The sequence below is a fragment of the Calidris pugnax genome, unplaced genomic scaffold (assembly GCF_001431845.1).
Source record: "Calidris pugnax isolate Ruff unplaced genomic scaffold, ASM143184v1 scaffold95, whole genome shotgun sequence".
In the NCBI taxonomy this organism is placed as follows: Eukaryota; Metazoa; Chordata; class Aves; order Charadriiformes; family Scolopacidae; genus Calidris; species Calidris pugnax.
In genome coordinates, this window is record NW_015090885.1 from 6,971,351 (window position 1) to 6,988,389 (window position 17,039).

Consider the following 17,039-nt stretch of genomic DNA (forward strand, 5'->3'; position numbering starts at 1 on the left):
TCATCGGTGAAGCAGGTGATTCCCTTATCAATTTGTTATTAAAAACACTTTTTTGTGTGTGTGCTAGTTTCTTAGAAATTACATCATTTCACTTGGATTTGTTCAGTCCTATTTCTGTAGTGTTGGATGAATGTTGATGTTTTAATGTTCTGAAAATTGAATTAATTTAAGTCTAAACTAATTTTTGTTAATTCATGCAGGTGAACACAATTTGCTGGAATGATACAGGAGAATATATTTTATCTGGTTCAGATGACACCAATCTGGTAATTAGTAATCCCTACAGCAGAAAGGTAGGTTTGTTTCTGGATACTCAGTAATTTTCAAATAAGATGTAAGTTATTATTTTTCAAGATATTAAGATATTTGTCAAGATATTATTTTTCAGATACTAATTATCTGCCAAAGATAGTATCAGGCACTTTATAGTGTTTATAAATGGGAATAAAACTTCACAGTCCTTGAAAACCTTAGTATTCTAATCCCTTGTGACATAGGTGTTATCCGATTTTACAGTAGGTAGCCTGGCACAAAAGGAACATGGTCTCACAACAGATTAGTGTCAGAATTAGCAATAGGATTCAGTAATTCTTGTGAAATCGTATAGTCAGATAAATTGTTTGGTTTTAAAATATTGTATTAGGTTTTGCTGATGCAATATACTGAGCTGTCTCTGTATAATGTTGTTGAAGTGTCAGTCTTGATTATAATACTTCATTACCATTTGAAATTACGTTGCCTTGTGTGTGCATGTATGTGGATGGAGAATTTATACTGAAATAGCGGAAACAGGTTTGTGAAGGGAAAAGTGTCTCTGCTTTTCCATGTCTGCACTCACACGGGTTATGATGCAGTTGTGTGGCTTCCAGTAATGTCAGTTAGGGTTCATCACGTAGTAGCAGTGTTCCACACTTTGCTCTTCAAGGAGTTGCTGATAGTTTGATAGAACAGATGCTCTGAACTGTGTCCTTCAGTGCTGGGGATCCTATGCAGCAATGTTCACGTGAAGTCCTCTCTCCCACTCTTTCTCAGAGGTTGAGAACTAAACCCTGAAGAGGTGCTAAAAAATTAAATGTGGTGGGGAAACCAAAATGTGTGGTTGGGATGGTGGAAGACAGTTTAAATAGAAGGTTATGGAGGCAGCAGTGTTTTGCCTTCCTGAAGAGCTGTGTTGGGAAAATAATAATTGGGAAAATAATAATGATCCGGAGTGTTGCTTGTGCCTATAGGTAAGGCCCTTTTCTCACTTCCCCAAATGAGCCATAGCTTCCAAGCTTCATCTCTTCCTTCAACTATTGGTATCAGTCTGACAAAGTTGAGATCAGTGTTGTTAAACCAGGGTTTCTCTTGGACGGGGGGTTCAACTAAGAAGAGGAGGTATCTAAGACAGCTATGAAGTTGATGAAGGATATATTCCAAAGTGAGTGTTGGAGAGACTCGCAAAGTAGAAATTTTTCAGGCAAGTAAAGGGTGTTCAGTATTATTTATTGTGCAGAGTTTATTTTAATATATCATTGTGGGATAGTTGCTATATCATTATCCCATTACATACTTCTTATATTAAAATATTTTAATAGATGCAGCAATTTAAACTTTATGCTTTCATGGATTATTTTGTGGGGTATTTTTTCCCCCTGTTTTGTACTATTGCTGCACTTAAGCCAAATGAGAAATATAGGAGATGTTTTCTTTTCTTACTTTTTAAAGTCAGCTGAGGTTTTTTGGTGTTTTTTTGGTTTTTTTTTTACATAACAGCAGAGCAGATTATTATTTTTTTAATTATTTTTTCCCCCATATGTGCAAATGCAATTATAAACCAGCATGTACTAGTCAGGAGACTTAATAATCAGTGTTACTCCTGAAATGTACTAGAGATGCCATTTTTAATGACTGTTAGAATTACGTTAGTTTATTTTCTCTGGCTTGAGTAATGGAATCAATACAGGAAAGGGGAGCAAATTGGTATTGATACAAGAACTCTACTGTAATTCTGTCATCTTGGCAGATATCCTTAACACTGTATTTTCTGTTACAAGCTAGCCTGAGTAGCAAAAATAGACTTCAACCATCAAATAAGGAAGCATTTAATCTTGTTTAACTCTGATTTACGTGTTTTATGTTTCACTCCAGTTCGTGTTATGTATAGCCAGATGCAAATGTTGATTGTTACTATGTAATGTGTCTCAAGAATTTTTAATAGTAATTGCAAATCTAAATCAAAAGCACGAGTAATTCATTGTACTTTGGGATGTCTGAGAATGGAATAAAAGATCCACAAGAATAACCACATTTTATTTGTTTTAGGCATCAAGTTATTGGGGCAGGGTCGGGAGGAGAGTTTGGCTGGAGCTAAAGCTCTACCCACTACAAGTATGGAAGATGGGAAGGTTCTATTTAAATCAAGTTGACCCACTCAAGTTTTCAAAGCCTTTAAATGGAGACTGCGACTTCTCTCAGCTAATACCAGTGTGAAGACAGATTCATAGGAATAGTTGCACTCAGGATTTTTGAATCTTTAGCCTGGTTTACCTACTGGGAAAGAAAAGGTTCAGCTAACATGAGAAAGTACTGAGGAGGCTTTGGAGGGAGGGTGCTTAGTGGGGCTGAAGGTTTACAGCTTTTCTAGAATCAGGATTGCTACTTTTAATTTTAGGATGTGGTTTTAAGTTTGCTTTCCTTTACTTCTAAAGGGGGTTTGACCTCTTCAAAGGAAGTACTATTGAAAAGTCTGGATTGTAAATGATTCTGTGCTGAGTTTCTTAAATGGGAATCCTATATTGACTACATCATGAAAGGCTTAGAAACCCACTGATGTTTGACTTGCATTTGTTTCAACAGGCTTCTTTTCAAAAAGTAAGCTAGAGTTAGAAGTAAAACTACTTTTTTAGTTTTTAATGTGACCATAAAAATACTGTTTTGTTCATTAGGTGACTTTGTTCTTTTTATTGTAAAGAGTTTCCATTGGGATGTGGAACTTAAACATTTCAGGTTTAATGAAGATAACGGAGTAGCTGCCAGAAATTCTACTTTCTTGGATGAAAGTACTTATTGTTAGGGATGGAGCTTGTATCCAGGCTTCTGAGATCACTATGTGAGTTAGGAATCCTGTCCCAAAACTTTAACCTGCACTTTAAGAGATGCAGTTTGAATTCTTGAATTTGTTGCTGCTTCAACTGATTTTCTGGGTAACATATAACTTAAGCAATTGCTGAAGTTATGAGGGTGTCTGAATTACTACTGCTAGTTAAGTAGTTTGAAGAACATCTGAAATTCTTTGGCTTCCCCCTGTTTTTCACTCGGTCGTTAAGTATTTGTAGGCTGTTATGTGTTGGTAGTAAAATGCTCCAATGGAGTAAGGTGGTGGTATTGTTTTACTTTGTGTAAATTTTCGTGTCTTTTTTGCTGCCTAGGCACAAGCAACCTTTTATGCCTCTTTCTCCCCTCTCTAAGACAGTGTAATAACCACAGTAGAAAACGATGTACAGTGCAAGTCAAGAAGGACATGGAAAATCTTCTACATATAATAAATGCTGTAATACTTCAATACTTTTTATTGCAACACCACACAACGTAGTCAGGAAATTGAGGGGCAGGCAAGATGGGGTTAGGTATGCCAGTGAGAAAAATCTTTACTGAAAATGTGTAGCTATGTATATTTCTGAATGCTGTTTCAGTTTACAGTGGAGGAGAGAAGGAGGGAAAGAAAAATCGGAGTTTTTCCAAGTTTGAGGGCAATCATCAAATGTAGATCTCCATGTCTAAACTGAGATCTGCAGATAGGGAAGACTGAAGCTGAAGGTTACAATAAGTTAGCTATTGGCTGCATAAAAAGCAAGGTTGAGATTTTGAAAAAAGGGGGGAAGAGTAAGAAGCACATTTAGTTTGGTAAGAGAAGGACCCTGTACAGCAGAGCAAAGTGAGAAAAGTGCCTACATATATTCAGTAATAGGGAGGAAGTGGTGGAGAACTGGCAAGAGTAATCTATGATTGTAATAAGCCCCTAGTTGTTTGGATTTTTTAAATTATTATTATTTTTTATTAGGGAGATCAAAAAGGATTTACTGTCAGGGCAATACTTCTTTCACAGTGGCAATAATGTAAAATCAGAGGTGGGATTGACAGATGACATGTCTTTAATTGTCATGTGAACTGGGGTGCCTTATGGACTTCTTGTTCTCAGTTGGTCCTTTGATACTGAGTTCCTAATTTCTTTTCAGTGGCTGGGTTTTGAATATTTTCGGTAAAATGCAGAATTCTGAACAAATATAAATGAAGAAACAGGTTTCTTGAAATAAAATTAATGGATTATACCTCCTGATTTTGATACTGAGTCTTGTGTATCTTTCAAAATATGGAGATACACTGTTAATCCTTTTGTGTGCATATGTAGATTGTTTAAAGTGTGAAATAGCACTTGTAAAGTATTAGGCACCAGCTATCACTGACAGAGCAACTTGATTTGCATAATGTTTTATTTAATTAAGTTAATTGAGTGAATATTTAGAAGTAATTTTCATACTGTAAACAACTTGGTAAGTATATTTTTCCTATTACTACTGATGAAAATGCAGCTTGGTTTTAATATTGCAGATATGAGAAATAAGGTAAGAATAGAATATTCACTAGTGCACATAAAAGCATATAGGAGGGGTTTTTTTCAGTTTTAAAAGACTAGTAAGTATTTCAGGAAATACAGAGTGTTCACAAAGTGTTTAAAACCAACTGTGATGGTGAAGTAAATTATCTGTTTCTCTGCCGTACTGTAGATGAATCACATTCATTGACATCAAGTCAAGTTTTAGTTTATTACCCTGTAATCATGTTCTTAAATGTTTATTTATTTTTGACTGGTTTCAAAACATTCTTTCTTATAAGCTTCAGCTCTCCTTTTTAAAGTGGGTTTATTTTAAGAGTAGCATCAATTTTTAAAGTCTATAAAGTTGGCTTGGATTACAATGCCTTGTTCTTCTTGACCCACAGTATTCCAGATCTTCTAAAAGTATGCTCACTGACAGGCTGGCTGGCTGCACTATCACCTTGGACTAATGTTTTACTTTGAGAAACGTGATGTGATATGTAACTAGCATTGTAAAAACAAAAGGTGGCAGTTGCATTCCAGTCCATTTCATTTTGCAGACTACTTTGTGCAAGTGCATAAGTGAATGTCTCTTGGGGAACCACTTTGTGGAAGAAATTTTGTGTAAAGACATCTTCTCTGTTCTCTTGTAAACTGCAGATTACTGGCAGCCTGTACATAACTGATATTTTATAGTACCAGAGTCCATGTTATTTTCACATTCTTTATTTGCTTTGAAAATGTTAACCTGATACAGCCTTCCTTTTTCTTTCTTCCCTAGGTCTTAACAACCATTCGCTCAGGACACAGGGCCAATATTTTTAGTGCAAAATTCTTACCATGCACCAATGACAAACAGATTGTGTCTTGTTCTGGAGATGGAGTAATTTTTTACACTAATGTTGAACAAGATGCGGAGACCAACAGACAATGCCAGTATACGTGCCACTATGGAACTACCTATGAGGTACCTCACAAAAGTATATGATAATTTTAAGATAGGTAGAATACATATTTTCTTGTATTGTTGCTCAAGATTTTAAACAGACTAAAGAAAGCTTTATTTTGGGGAGAATTAAAGAACCTTCATCTAGCTTATTTTATTTTATTTTAATTTTCTTAGAGTAGGCTTTAAAAGAGAAATATGTTGTCTAAATTAAATGGAGGGCTTTCCAAAAAGTACTGTCATTAAGACCACTTCCTTTGCGAATATAATAGCTGAATACACCTTCACTGAAAGAATCCTCTGCAGAGCAAAACTAATTTAAATTGTGCTGTGAATTTCTTTAGAAGTAGGTTGGGGGGTGGGGGTAGTGGCTATGTTTTACATTTTTATTTTTATCCCCCTCTTCCCTCCATCCAGCTTTTCAACAGTTAAATGCCTATTTCACAATTTAAATCCTTCTAAGAAATGCTTATTTCAGCATATGTGAATCACTTAATCTGAAAAATGGATTTAAAATTTTAGGTAATTTCTCTATTTTATATTCTAGTTAACTCTTTATGTGTAAATTTGGAGCCAGTGTTTTCAATCCTCCCTTGGAAGTTTTTTTTCATATAAATAGGCAAGTGAAGAAGTAAAGCGTTACTTCAGTTAGGAAGATGATCAGATTTATTGATCTATTTATTTATTTTAATGTCAGCAAAATCTGCTGCTTGTAAAACTTACTATACTTAAAATAGAAAAAATACAGCTATTTTCTTTTTAGATTACAAATGTTCCAGGTTTTTGTGGTTATTTATTTGTTTGTTTTAGCACTACCACAGTGTACATACGGGGGAAAAAAATCCAAATCCATTGTGTTTTAAAAAACTACTTAGCTCAGATTTCATAGCAAGCTTTTAGATCTCTTTCTTTGTATGTTACGTGAACAAAATATTTAAAAATCTCTGTTAAAAAAATTGGGGGACATGAAAGGATTGTGTGAGAAAAGAAAATGGCTGAAGTACTGCCAGAATTCATTTTTGATCATGGAGTAAGTGTATCCTCTACGGTTGTAATTAAACGTGTTCCATTAAAGGTTTTGTCAAAAACACTTCCTGTCTGCAGGGTAACTTTGTAGGTCAGTTGAGTGAACCTTGTGGTATTCACTCTTTTTCTGGGATTTGTGGGTTTGATTTTGCTTTGGTTTGGTTTTGCCTGGGTTTTATACAAGACTATATTTACAGTTTTGCAAAATGTAATTCTGGATCCCAGGCTCATATCATCTGCTTTTATTTGCTTTTATTTTATTTTTATTTCACTTTTTAATTGTTTTGATTGAGAAATTACTATTTCCTTTGAATAGCATTGGTCCTTACGGCCCCCAATCAAAAGCTTAAATTGCCTGAGTTCTCACTGAAGTTTACTATATATAGTAGTCTATATGCTAATCTGTGGATTCTGCAAGTTGATTGGGTGTCTCAAATAAAATCTGCCTTTGCATAAGAGTATCTGGAGAGAGAGAGGTGCTATTTCTTAAAGCTGAAGTGTCCTCATTGAGGAAGGGGTCTGTCAAGTCATTGCATTTTGACTTCCTGAGGAACTAAGACCTCCCCCTTGCTGGGTGACTGTAGGCTTGAGGAGCAGACAGTTACTGGCTCAGTATCATATCAAATGTTTTTGAGTTTGAGAATAGGAGAATGGTTATGGATACTGTGCTGAGGAAACACAAAGATAGTGGTATAAGTATCATCAGAGCAGTGGTTTTGGGGGAGTGAAGTTTGGGGTCATGGGCTGGGCTGCTCTGAGTGCTGCAAATGAAAGAGTTGGTGAGAGCATAAAGGTGTTCATGAGAAGTCACCGTGCTGGTCTCAAGTTTTGATCTGCCTCGGCTTCGGCTGACCAACAGTTTCGTTGATTACATAAACTGGTTGACACCAGGTGGTGCTGCAAACCAGTGATCAAACTGGGAAAAGTCAATGAAAGCAGTTGCCAGTTGTGCTTGTGGGTCAAGAGTTGTAACGGAGGCTAAAACATAAACACTTTTAACCTGTAATATGAGACGCCGGTTGCCTCTTTGCAAGGTGTTGTTTGTTACCAAGTAATGATGGTATGCACATTGCAAGCTACTAAACCAGATGATAAATATAAATTTGATAGGTACAACAAATTAAACTTGTCAGAACAGACAGAGTTTGAAAAATATTTTTTAAGAAATATATAGAGTCCAACAGCCTAGCAAATCAAGGCACAAGCTTTATTGTTGTCTATATAGAATGTGTATAACTGAACATTGTTGTATGGAATATAGTAAATTTCTTCAAGTTTTGGACATTGTGTTGCTATGTTGCACAGTCAGAATGGTGGTATTAGAGATGATTTTTATTTGGCAAATAAAGTTAACAAGAGGACATCGTGGTTGTTTGAATGACAGTCGTGCAATACTGTTTTGGTTGTTTATACTGTTTTTAAACACAGTTAATGGAAGGGATCTCAAGCCCCCTATATGATGTTGACAATTTTAACAACTGTGTGTCTCTGAAGTTTTTTTTCTTAGATTGTTTTGCACTGAGGTATAACATATTTAAATGTAAGCTCTCTTCAAAAAGTCTTTGAAAAGATAGGATTATAAAACATTTTGGAAGGTACTTTTTATAAAGACTATACATTCTGTTACTGTGTCTTAAACCTGATATTTGAACATTAAATGTGTATGTTGTTGTGTGACATAGCGGACCTTTTTTTAAGCCTTGGCGTATGAAAGTATAATAGACTAAATAGTGGGGGGTTTTAAGCAAATGTGTGATACTTCAGCTTCTAATATAGTGCAGTTTTGTAACTGAGTGGTTTCTGGAGTGGGAAAATAATTTCAAAATATAGTGACGTTACTGCCCAGCTGTATAGCTGCATGTAACCACATCATCGAATTAAATATAGAACTTTGACTCACTGGATTCTCTAAATAACAAAAGCTAACATCATCTGCCCCTGAGGTGCTTATTCTAAATTTGAATGTGGTTTGGATTTATACTGCACTTTAAACTTGGAGTTTGTGACAGTTCAAGACATTATGAAAGCATCTACTGAAATAAAGGAATGTGTAAATTTGTGTAAATAGTTTTGAACTCTGAGATAATTGGACAATTGTTCTTAATTCTAGGGGAGAACAGAATAAGTAGAGAAGGAGAGAAAAGTTCTTGAAACTTGTTTCTGGATGATTTGTTGTTTATACAAGACCATTATGAGTTTGTTTTTACTCGGCCAAATGCTTTTCTTTATTGCCCTTCATGTTAATTGCATTTCAGAAAGAGAATATACTTTTATGGACAACCCTTAACCTTCATATTTTCCATACAGTAAAATGATCATATAGCTATATATTTTTTACAGTTAAATAGGGATTTTTTTAGTTAGTAAAAAAGGGTTTCGTGTATATATATGTGTGTGTGTATATATATAATGTGTACCTGTTGATCTTAAATATAGTAACAATGACTCTTAATTATTGGAGCATTCATGCCTCAATTTTTCCATTTTAGTGCTTATAAAGCACTTAGTGTGTTTCTAAACACCATGCATAAAATTTAGCATGTGCAAGTAGAGGTATGTACTGTACTATTACATGTATATTGTGAAATAGTGTGAACAGAAATAAACAGAAAAAATGTCAACAGCTACTACAAATAAGAGCTTGCTGTGTTATATGCCACTCGGCAACATTCTTGGAACAAAAATGTTTTCAAAGCAAGTTCTGCTTTGAAATACAGAAAAAATACTGGAAGGATTTAGTGGATTGAGGAACAGTTGTTGGCTTTCATAACTACACTAATAAAATCAATTTGTGTGAATCTATAGTGAAAAACACTCTTTTTCAATATGTTATGCTAATATATTGAAGAATAATGGCCATAGCTTGGAAGCTTATTCTTCTGTTGTTATTAAAGCCTTGGCTTTGTTATGTCTGTTTAACTTCTTGTTTGTCAGCAGTAAGACTTGGCACAGCACATATTGTCTCAGTTAATGTACTGAGCATTACAAGAAGAAATGCTGAATCCTGCGGAGGTTGTTTTTGTAATCCCACTCTAGGTAGAGAGATTCACAGATGTCCATAGGTTACTTTTACTAGAAGTTGGGGCTGGGGGAGGGAGAGGAAATTGTCACATAAAAAGCGTTACAGAATCACTCATTTGCTTTATTGAGCCCTGGAACAGGCTGCCCAGGGAGGTTGTGGAGTCCCCTTTTCTGGAGATCTTCAAGACCCGCCTGGATGCAGTCCTGAGTAATGTGCTCTAGGCGTTCCTGCTTTGGCAGGGGAGTTGGACCAGATGATCTCTAGAGGTCCCTTCCAACTCTGTCAAATCCGTGATTCCGTGAATTAGCATATTACACTATTCTTGACTTTTGTAGCTTTATAAATTTCTATTAAATTACTGATAGTAGCAGTAGTGTAGGAAAAGAAAAATACGTCTAGTTTCTACAACTTTCGCCGTATTTAAGGGGTAGCGTGTAAAAAAAATAAAAAAAAAATTCATGCGCGTTCATTGACCTGTGGAATTCAGCTTTAACATTATGGTTGCTTGCCTTTTTATTTTGTCTTAAGGAGGCCTTCTTGGGTGAAGCCATACATGTGAGAATCCATCTCAGTCTTCCGTAGTTTGAGTAGGGCTGAGGTCAGGAAATGGTGGAATACAGTGCTTTCTTAAAAAGTGGAAAAAAAAATAAATGCAGTCAGGAGGTAGGTTAGTAACAGCCTTTAATGTACAGTTGCATCAGGGGACTATTTTGAATGTAAAGGGATGGCCCAATGGGCATAAAAGCCATCTAGTGTTTTCATGTCATTCAAACTTCTGAGAGTTGGGGGTTTTTTATTGTCTTCAATTAGTTGATAGAAAATAAACTGAGGTTCTGTTCAATTATTGCAGCAAATTGAATACTTGCTTGAAAACTGATAGCAGTAAATGTGTTTCTTATTGAAAGGTAATAGAAATAACTGTAAGCTTTGGCCTATAAATATTTAATCTTATGTGACATTCCTCAGTTTGTTTCAACTTCAGTAGTTCAAACTTTTCCTTGAAAATGAGGAAACATCAGTAGTTTTTCAGTTTTCTTCTTTATTTCAATAGAAAACTTGACTGAGTCATCATTGCTTCAGTATTTACTGCTGCTCAAAATGTTGATGCTTTTATTTTCAATTTAATGGTATTTCTGGAAGTATTAATACTTTTTCTTTTTTTTTTGAGCAGATTATGACAGTACCAAATGATCCCTATACTTTCCTCTCTTGTGGTGAAGATGGCACTGTAAGATGGTTTGATACTCGAATCAAAACAAGTTGCACAAAGGAAGATTGTAAAGATGTAAGAGTGAAATCTTTTAATAAAGATGACCTAAATGTAGAGCTGTACATCATACAAACATAGGATATTAATTCTGGTAAGGCTTTTAGAAATAATAGATTTCAGGGTCGTTGGTGGAGATGACAACATGTTTCCCAAGAAACAAAAACAGTTTGGGGAGTCTTTTTTTCTTTCTTTCTTTTTCTTATTTTTTTTTTTAGTTTTTCATTTATTTTATTTTAATATCTTCTTTGGCACTTTTTAGTTTATTAACTTTGTGACGCTTTAGATATGGTAGAATAGATTCTGTGTTGAAATTGAGTCTCTTGGTCCAGTTTACATTAGTTACTATAGAATGTAGAGTTGGAGGCAAAAAGTAAGCCTTGTATTCTTAAGCATCCCTTGTCCCTCCATAAGAAAAGATTTGGTAGTGAGTTATGCTAGGTCCAATTAGTCTGTTGTGTTACTCCCTAGGAGGTAAGGTATGGGTGGTTTTCATGGTGTTTGGATTTCAGAAACAGTTTTAATATTGAGTTGGAGAAAAACTGACACCAAAGTATGTATTACTACTCTCGATTAATTTTATTCTGCTTTGTGCATGTTTACCAGTTATAGAGATTTCTTTCTTTCTTTTCCTCTATCCAATTATTTTCCTGTAGGTGATATCTATTCTAATCCTTTAAATTAATTTAGATTGTTTCTGCCCATTTGGTGCTCTTCTGACTCAACAGCTATCTCTGTTTTTCATAGGAAAATCCAAGGTGCAAACTAATTTATAAATCTGGAGTTGTTATGCTTATGTATTTTTAAGTGTTTATTCCTGTGGTTTGGTTATTTTCTTTTATAGTTGATCTTGCTATATTTCTTTCTCTGATAGTTTTCATTCTCTGCAGTGGCTTTTCTGCTTGACATATTTACAATCTATCTTCACAGGGCCAGACCTAGTTTTCTCAAAACCTCCTTGACTAATGGGCCTGTGTCCTGAAGTAAAAAACAGAATTATACTTCAAATGTTCAGAGATATTATTTGAGTGCTGTATTTTTGTTTATTCCAGGATATTTTAATAAACTGTCGGCGTGCTGCCACTTCTGTTGCTATCTGTCCACCAATCCCATACTATCTTGCTGTGGGTTGTTCTGATAGCTCAGTAAGAATATATGATCGGCGAATGCTTGGTACAAGAGCAACAGGTAGGAACCATACCTTACAGTAAGCCTTTTTTACCCATTTGCAGTTCCAATTTTAGGTTCTTTTCAAAATAGATGGTGAATGCCTGAAGTGTAGTACTGAATGAAGCAGAGCTTGCCTCTCTGAGAACTATGGTTCATAATAATAGGCTCATTTCACTCTAATATTTGCTAATACAAAAATCTTCAAGGAAATAAACTTAATCTCTTCATCTACTAGAATATGTTGTATACTGAATGGAGAAAAAGACATTTTGTAGTATTTCTTCTTTTGTCTTGAGACGTGTGATTCCAAGATTCTGAAAAGCTAGTGATTACAGCCTGCAGTGTCCACCTGAGTTTTAATTAAGTTCTTATCTTCTTATACTCTGCCATGCTGGAATGTGTTGCTTCTTATGGGAATGGATCTTACAAACTCTGTAATGTCATGCAATATGCTTATCTTTGCAGTAGTTGTTGCTGTATCTAACATAATTTTACTTAAAAGCTACAAATTCTTCATGTGAAAGCTGGCATGCTTCAGAAGCTTGCCTAAGGATTTTATAAAAAAATTGCAGGTGACAAGCTATGTAGTTCTAACAATATCTCTTTTTTACAGTGTATGATCAGTGTATATTTGGACACATCATAGAATGGTTAGAGTTAGAAGTAACCTTAAAGATCATCTAGTTCCAACCCCCCTGCCATGGGCAGGGACACCTCCCACCAGACCAGGTTGCTCAAAGCCCCATCCAGCCTGGCCTTGAACACCTCCAGGGATGGGGCATCGACAACTTCTCTGAGCAACCTGTTCCAGTGTCTCACCACCCTCACAGGAAAGAATTTCTTTCTAGTATCTAATCTAAATCCCCCCTCTTTCAATTTAAAACCGTTACCCCTCATCCTATCACTGCATTCCCTATAAAGAGTCCCTTCCCATATCTTCTGTAGGCCCCCTTTAAGTACTGGAAGACCGTTACAAGTTGTCCCCGAAGTCTTCTCTTCTCCAGGCTGAACAACCCCAACTCTCTCAGCCTGTCAAATATAAATTAATACAGATAGCTGTGCCTACACGTGGATGCAAGTAATCAGTGTCACAAAATCTGTCATTTCTAGCAGCCTTTTCCTGTTGATGGTTACTGTTTCCTTTCTTGTCCATCACAAAGATCACTCAATAAACATAAAAATACCTCTCTCATCAAGCTAAGATCTCTCCCTTTCACAGTGGTCAGCAAAATTCTGTGAGAATTGCCAAAGGAACAGGTTCTAGGGAGTTGATTAAAAGGTACTATGTACCTGCTTTTTTATTGTAATAATACAGGGATAAAATGAATTCAGGTATGCAGGCCTATAGACTAAAGGAGAGAAAAGTCAAAATGTTGCAGACTGTAATTTTTCTGGATATATTGATATAGCATTCTGTTGTTTGTTTTGCAGGGTTTTGGGGTTGTGTCTTGGTTTTTTGGTGGTGGTTTTTTTTTTAAGGGGTGAGGTGTTCTATGACTAGTGAGCAAACTATTGATTTTCATTTAAAACTTTTTGTTTCAGTCCTTATGTACTGTGAGATGATAAACTCTGAACTTGTCTGTGGTCAAAGACAGACTGTTGCAAATACTGAGACACAGCAGATATGCCATGTGGGAAACAGTTACATGGCAAATCATTAATTTTTGGAGCAGTCTGTTTTTCTCAATTTTTAGATCTTTTTATTAGTAACTGATCTGCTCACAAATTTGTAATTCTAGAATTTAGGATTGTGTTAGTGTGTTGAATGGAGGTGAGTTGTCAAGGAAGCATGGTAAGTTCAATGTATAATTCTGCAGTTTCAAAGTGACAGTATTATTATGTCTCATAGAAAAAAACCTATTATTTTTTAAAACATTTTGGGTAGAAAGAGGAGACGTATATCCTAAATTTTCAAAGTTTCATGTAATGAATTCCTTTTTAAGTTATGTGTAGATACAGATTTGGGTTATTATTGTGTCAGTGTTCTTAGGTTCCAAAATTTCCATTTGTACTACGTTTGACAGCATCCACACACAATCATGTGATAGGTATATGGTATATTAATATATTTGTGTGTGTATGTGTGTTCATTTTTTTCTAAATGTACATAGTGTTTGTAAACAAAAATATAAAATACAAGTAACATATGTCACTATTCAGATACAGTTTAATGCAAAAGCTATAGGATATGTAGCTTTTCTCTGATAATCTTTTGTTGGATACTAAATTAGGAGTGTATTGAAGCTTCTGAAAATTTGAAATAGTAAATGTCACTTCTTTCTCTCTTTTCATAGGGAATTATGCTGGTAGGGGCACTGTTGGAATGGTGGCACGTTTTGTTCCTCCTCATCTCAATAACAAATCCTGCAGAGTAACGTCTCTATGTTATAGTGAAGATGGTCAAGAGATCCTTGTTAGCTACTCTTCAGATTACATATACTTGTTTGATCCCAAGGATGACACAGCACGAGAACTTAAAGTTCCTTCTGCTGAAGAGAGACGGGAAGAGGCAAGTGATTAAGATGACCTGTTTTCATGTTGTTGTTTTTTCTTGTGGCACACGTATATCAGTTTTATTTCCCTTTATATTAGTCTTAATGTTGCTGTTCATAGATTGAGATGTGACAAGTAGATTGTGTTACAGAATTTGCGTATTTGCAATATATGTATTTATATATTTGCAGTATTTTGTCACTCTGGTTTTCTTTCTTGTCTGGTTTCCCTCTCCTAAAGATGAGAAGACATCTATGGGAATCTCAGGTTGTAAGACCAGCAAGGGTGGCAGGTCACTCTTAAGGTGTATTCTCTGTTATTTTCTGTGCCGCCAAAAAAGTATTCCCTGAAATCAGGTACAAATACTCTTTGTTAAAAGTTATCATTTAATGACAGCAATGAAGGAGTACAAAATGTTTAGATCGAGGAGGTGAGCCACCGCTACTGAGCAGTATTAAAAATTTCAGTAGCGTGACCAAAACATAAGCAGTTGTTAATTGCCAGCTCAGCTACAATGACACTGAACCTTCCAGTCTAAATTTTCTGTTCAATATAAACCAAATCTCTTTTAACTACAGTGCAGCTTCCCCTGCACTTCCCCAACCATTCACTCCATCCACTACTTTGTTTTGTTTTGTTTTTTTCTGGCATTGCCATCACCCTTTCACAAGCTCCTCTGTATCCTGAGATTGTTACCTTTTAGTCTGAGACAGGGGCCTCAAGGATTTTACAATTAGTTGTCAGCATCCTGCTGTCTTTGCTGGGAGGATGAGTGTGATGATAATGATAGTGATTTCTTCCTCTTCTTTGCTGGGAGAAGCATGATGTTGATGTTTTCTTCTAATTTTTCTTAGTCTGCTTGAAGGCTGTGTTTCTAAACATGTTTCACGTGATGCGGATTTTTGTATTCATCTGCCAATATGGCATGTTTTTGCTTTTAAATGCTTATTGTTTCTCCTTGTTACCCCTGAAACAGCTGTTGCTTGGGTCTGGCCTTTAGAGTACAGTTGACAGCCACGAGTGAGTTGCTGAGTCTCTGGTATCTTCCTGTGTCCACACCTGCAGGGTACCTGCTGTCAGCCCATGCCTGTACTGCTTTACGCTCCATCAGTATCCCGTGGTCATAGCTGGTTCCTTCTTGCGCAGTTTACTAGTTGGCATTCCTGTATGTATCAAAAATGTTAACAAGAGGTTGTACATCACACATCTATGCAAATCTAAGCAATTTAGGTGATAATCATCTGGTCCACCTTGTCACTAGACAATTGCTGTTGCAGCTAAATGAGCTACAATAATGCTCCAAGCAAGTGAAGTCCAGACAAAGCCTGACAAGCATGAGGCTTGTGGTGTTAGCTTCATAGTAAGCCTGGGGCTTGTTACCAGCAATAAGTATGTTGTATTTACCAGGCCACAGGCTACCATTACTAGTACAAATATTTTTGATCAGAAGCAGGTGTAGATTTCTAGGACTGAGGAAAAATGTTACCTCAGTGATGCAGGAGAAAGCAAAGAGGAACCCAGAGAAATTGTGATGAACAAATGGTTCTGCACATCTCCCTTTCCTCTATGTAACATTAAGTCTGATGTGAAGTAATTTGGTGGAGAATTGACTGCCCAGTTACTATAGACAGAGAAGATTGTGACCACCTGTTAAGAACAGATCCTGTGTATTCTTTTCTTTGTAGGCACAGAGTATGTCCTGTAATCTCTTCTTGCAAGATGATTTTACTTAAATGCTATTTTTCAGCCTGAATTTAAGTTGTATAGAATAAAAGGAATGTAAAGCTTTCTTCTGGAATCTGCTGGATACTTAAATTTAGCACTGTAATATGCTGTCACCACAGGGGTTCTACATTTAATTTAAAATTGTAAGCACGACTATTCACCTTTTCCCCCCCCCCCCCCCCCAGAAATATTCAGCCAATACACTTAATTTCAAACTCTGAACTGCCTTTCTGAATGTTCAAAGCATTAGCTGTTTCTTTTCAAGTTGGTGAAAGTAACACTATAGCAACTATATAGTACTTGTTTTATAACACAGAGGGGTTTTGCAGCAGGAAGTATAAAAATTTTAAAAAATGCCACAGGTTGAAACATAAACTAAAGTTTCTTTTCATAAAATTTCTTTGTTCTGTTAATGTCTGATTGTTTTTTCTTTTTGCTTAATCACAAATCCCCATTTGATTAAACTGAAGCTGCCATATAGTTTTTAACATGAAAAGGTGAATGTTTTTGCAGCATTCATGCTGAGTTCTGAAAAACCTTAATTATCATTGTTCAGTATGGAATGCCTCAACTTAGTAAAGTTAGTATTGCATAAATTAAAAGATGCATTGGTTCAGAGAGTTGTTGATTTAGACTGTTGAACTTCTATGTAGCTAAAACTCTTGCTTCCTACTGATGGTGTTGTGCTTATTCATAGTAGATCCGAACATATGGCTGACATTCCTTTTTTTTGTGACATACAAATTTATTTAACTTAAGAAAATGGAGGTATTGCATTTATATTTAGACGTACAATTCTGTACTGTCTAACATA

At 35.7% G+C, this 17,039-nt stretch overlaps 1 protein-coding gene across 7 annotated transcripts in view; it reads left to right on the forward strand.

Annotated features, from left to right (window-relative positions):
- Nucleotides 1–17,039, forward strand: part of DCAF6 (DDB1 and CUL4 associated factor 6) — an 86,810-nt gene that overhangs the window by 19,567 nt on the left and 50,204 nt on the right. For all 7 annotated transcript variants that reach the window (XM_014947266.1, XM_014947268.1, XM_014947267.1 and 4 more), the window contains exons 3-7: nucleotides 201–293; nucleotides 5,358–5,543; nucleotides 10,742–10,855; nucleotides 11,890–12,025; nucleotides 14,302–14,516. In XM_014947266.1, the coding sequence (XP_014802752.1) occupies nucleotides 201–293; nucleotides 5,358–5,543; nucleotides 10,742–10,855; nucleotides 11,890–12,025; nucleotides 14,302–14,516 (744 nt within the window). The remainder of the gene's footprint in view (nucleotides 1–200; nucleotides 294–5,357; nucleotides 5,544–10,741; nucleotides 10,856–11,889; nucleotides 12,026–14,301; nucleotides 14,517–17,039) is intronic.